The following is a 2,271-nucleotide window of genomic DNA, read 5'->3' as shown; positions in this document are numbered from 1 at the left end:
TTTAATGAAATGATAGTTTATTACTATAAAACACCAATGACGATATTACATTACATTCATAATTAATAACACCACAAACAAACAGAAGAATTTTGGACCACGTATAACATTTTACATCATCATCTCCACCCACCTGGCATCAACCCACAAGGATCGATCGATGCTGTTTTATTTTAACAGAGTATTACACAAACCAAGAATACCAAAAAAAAAAAAAAAAACAAATATTTATGAGCAAATTGAAAGCTGCAAAATACACCATGCTTTTCTTCTCTTTCTTTCTTTCTTGAATGTTGAATCATTCACGGATCTTTAATCTCCCTCACTTGCAAAGGGATACGAGAACACGGCGTGGTGGCGTTATGAGTGGCTTGCGGCTGTGAAGAACCATCAAATTATTAACAAGCATAACATCACCTTTCTTCCAAGGAATCGCAACACACTCTTCATCCAAAATTCTCAAACAGTCTGCCATGGCTTCATCCGAAAGAGGTTCACCATTTCCAATCTCAATAGATCTATTCGGATCATAGAGTTCAGGGTTCGCTGGGCCTCCATAACTATTTGCCAGACTATTGAACCATGTTTTCCGTTGACTTCCCTTGTCAAACTTCACCGCCGGCACCGGACCGGTGATAGTTCTTACAGAATTATTCTCCAGCCATTCCAACTTTGTTCCTTGCTTCTCCGCCCTATAATGGATCAACATAAACTTAAATTCGAGATCTTAAATTTCTTTCTTGCGTTAATAAATTATTATAATGGTTAATGGAGAGAAATGCAAACCTTTCTTCTGCTACTTTCTTGTCGGTGGTCATGTACGCCGACTTCCACCCGCTGCCGGTGAAGGATGACTGTTGGTTATCGTCTGTCATTATTTTTGTATAAATGACTCCATGCTCCTCTAGTTTTGCAACGAACTCTGGGTGCTTCTCTTTCATCTTATCATATATGATATGGCTTAAAACTATTGGAGTTTCTCCTCCAGCTAGTGGTGCTTCTTCACAAAAGAAAAATAACTTCGATGGGTAGTCTGGAACCTGTTTCAAATTAAAGATAAATTAAGCTCAAGATTAGTAACAAATATTCCACAAGTTTTAAATTTTAATCAATATGACTGCGTATCTTGCATGAATTAATCACGTCTTGTTTGTGCATCATGATACTACAAATCTAAGAAAGTGAGAATTAATTAATGAAGTTGGATGGATAAGGAATTTACATAGGCCATCTCGTGGTGGAAAGGAATTGTCTTATCTTGAGGAGCTTCGTTGGTGGTGTAAACCCGGCCGAGAATTTGGGTTCTAGGGGCTCGGCCACCGACATAGAAGGCTTCGGGGAAGCCAAAAGCTTCGACAATGTCATTGAAGTCGGAAGTGGAGGTAACAGGGAAGCCTCGGAAGAGGATAGCACCTCTTTTCTGGAGAAGAGACTCCAGCCATGGCTTGTGAGCTTTAATCGCTTCTTCAAACCCACTGAGTTTTGCTTTTGTAGTAAAATCAGTGTTGGAGATTGGGGTTAACACCGCCGGGAAGAGAGCACCATCGCCGTCGGGTTTTTGTTGAGGTAATTCTATTTCTCTAAAGAATTTGCCGGAACCCATTTCGATTGTGTGTTTGTGTTTGGGGTGCAGTGGAGTGGGATACTTGGCATGCATCGTACATTGGGCTATATATAGGGATGATCATGAAATTTACGCGTGTGATGCTTAAGAAATGAACATGTTTTTAACTAATAATATAGAAAATCATCATTTTCATAAATAGTCACCAACAAATTATGCAAGTTCCGTACTATAAAAACCTTAAACAATTTTTTTTTAAATGTATTTTATTAAGAAATTATTCACACCTTGAAAAATACAAAAATGTTATACATGGTTTTAAAAAAAATATGTTTGTTCCTTAAATTTTTCTTTAAAGTATATTCTGTGTAATTTGAAATTTTTTAATAAGTTGTACTTATGGCTAACATTGTATATTTTTGTTTGTTAAGTTTGAACATGTGACAGTGAAATCGTCTTTTATGAATCACATGAATCATTTTTTAAAATTATGTAATTGATATCTATATGTTTGGGATATGATATGCGTTTATTTAACTATGTATTTTATATCATTATTTTAATATAGTTGAGTAAAAATGTTATCTTTTAAGATATATAATATTAAATATGCTTTCAAATGTTCAATTACAGTTAAAATTGGAGCTGAGATGCAAAATGGGGACACCGAAGTTGAAAAAGACACAAAATGAATGTTGCTGGACAGA

General features: G+C 35.8%; 1 protein-coding gene across 1 annotated transcript; it reads right to left on the bottom strand.

The window, feature by feature from the left end:
- Positions 1–1,660, bottom strand: LOC145102937 (clavaminate synthase-like protein At3g21360). Its single transcript, XM_079040459.1, has 3 exons — positions 1,223–1,660; positions 787–1,040; positions 1–692 (listed from the first exon to the last, which is right to left on the bottom strand). The coding sequence occupies exons 1-3, from the start codon at positions 1,655–1,657 to the stop codon at positions 323–325; spliced, it is 1,059 nt and encodes a 352-aa protein (XP_078896585.1). The 5' UTR covers positions 1,658–1,660; the 3' UTR covers positions 1–322.
- Positions 1,661–2,271: the final 611 nt, after the last annotated feature.

The sequence above is a fragment of the Lactuca serriola genome, chromosome 4 (genome assembly GCF_051521515.1).
Source record: "Lactuca serriola cultivar US96UC23 chromosome 4, Lser_US96UC23_V15, whole genome shotgun sequence".
NCBI classification, from domain to species: Eukaryota; Viridiplantae; Streptophyta; class Magnoliopsida; order Asterales; family Asteraceae; genus Lactuca; species Lactuca serriola.
This window is presented reverse-complemented; position numbering and strand designations above follow the sequence as displayed.

Coding starts and splice junctions, on each gene's coding strand:
- LOC145102937 (XM_079040459.1), bottom strand. CDS start 1,657: ATGCATGCCAAGTATCCCACTCCACTGCACCCCAAACACAAACACACA. Junction 1,041..1,222: donor TCCACCACGAGATGGCCTAT/GTAAATTCCTTA, acceptor AATTTGAAACAG/GTTCCAGACTACCCATCGAA. Junction 693..786: donor AAGAAAGTAGCAGAAGAAAG/GTTTGCATTTCT, acceptor GATCCATTATAG/GGCGGAGAAGCAAGGAACAA.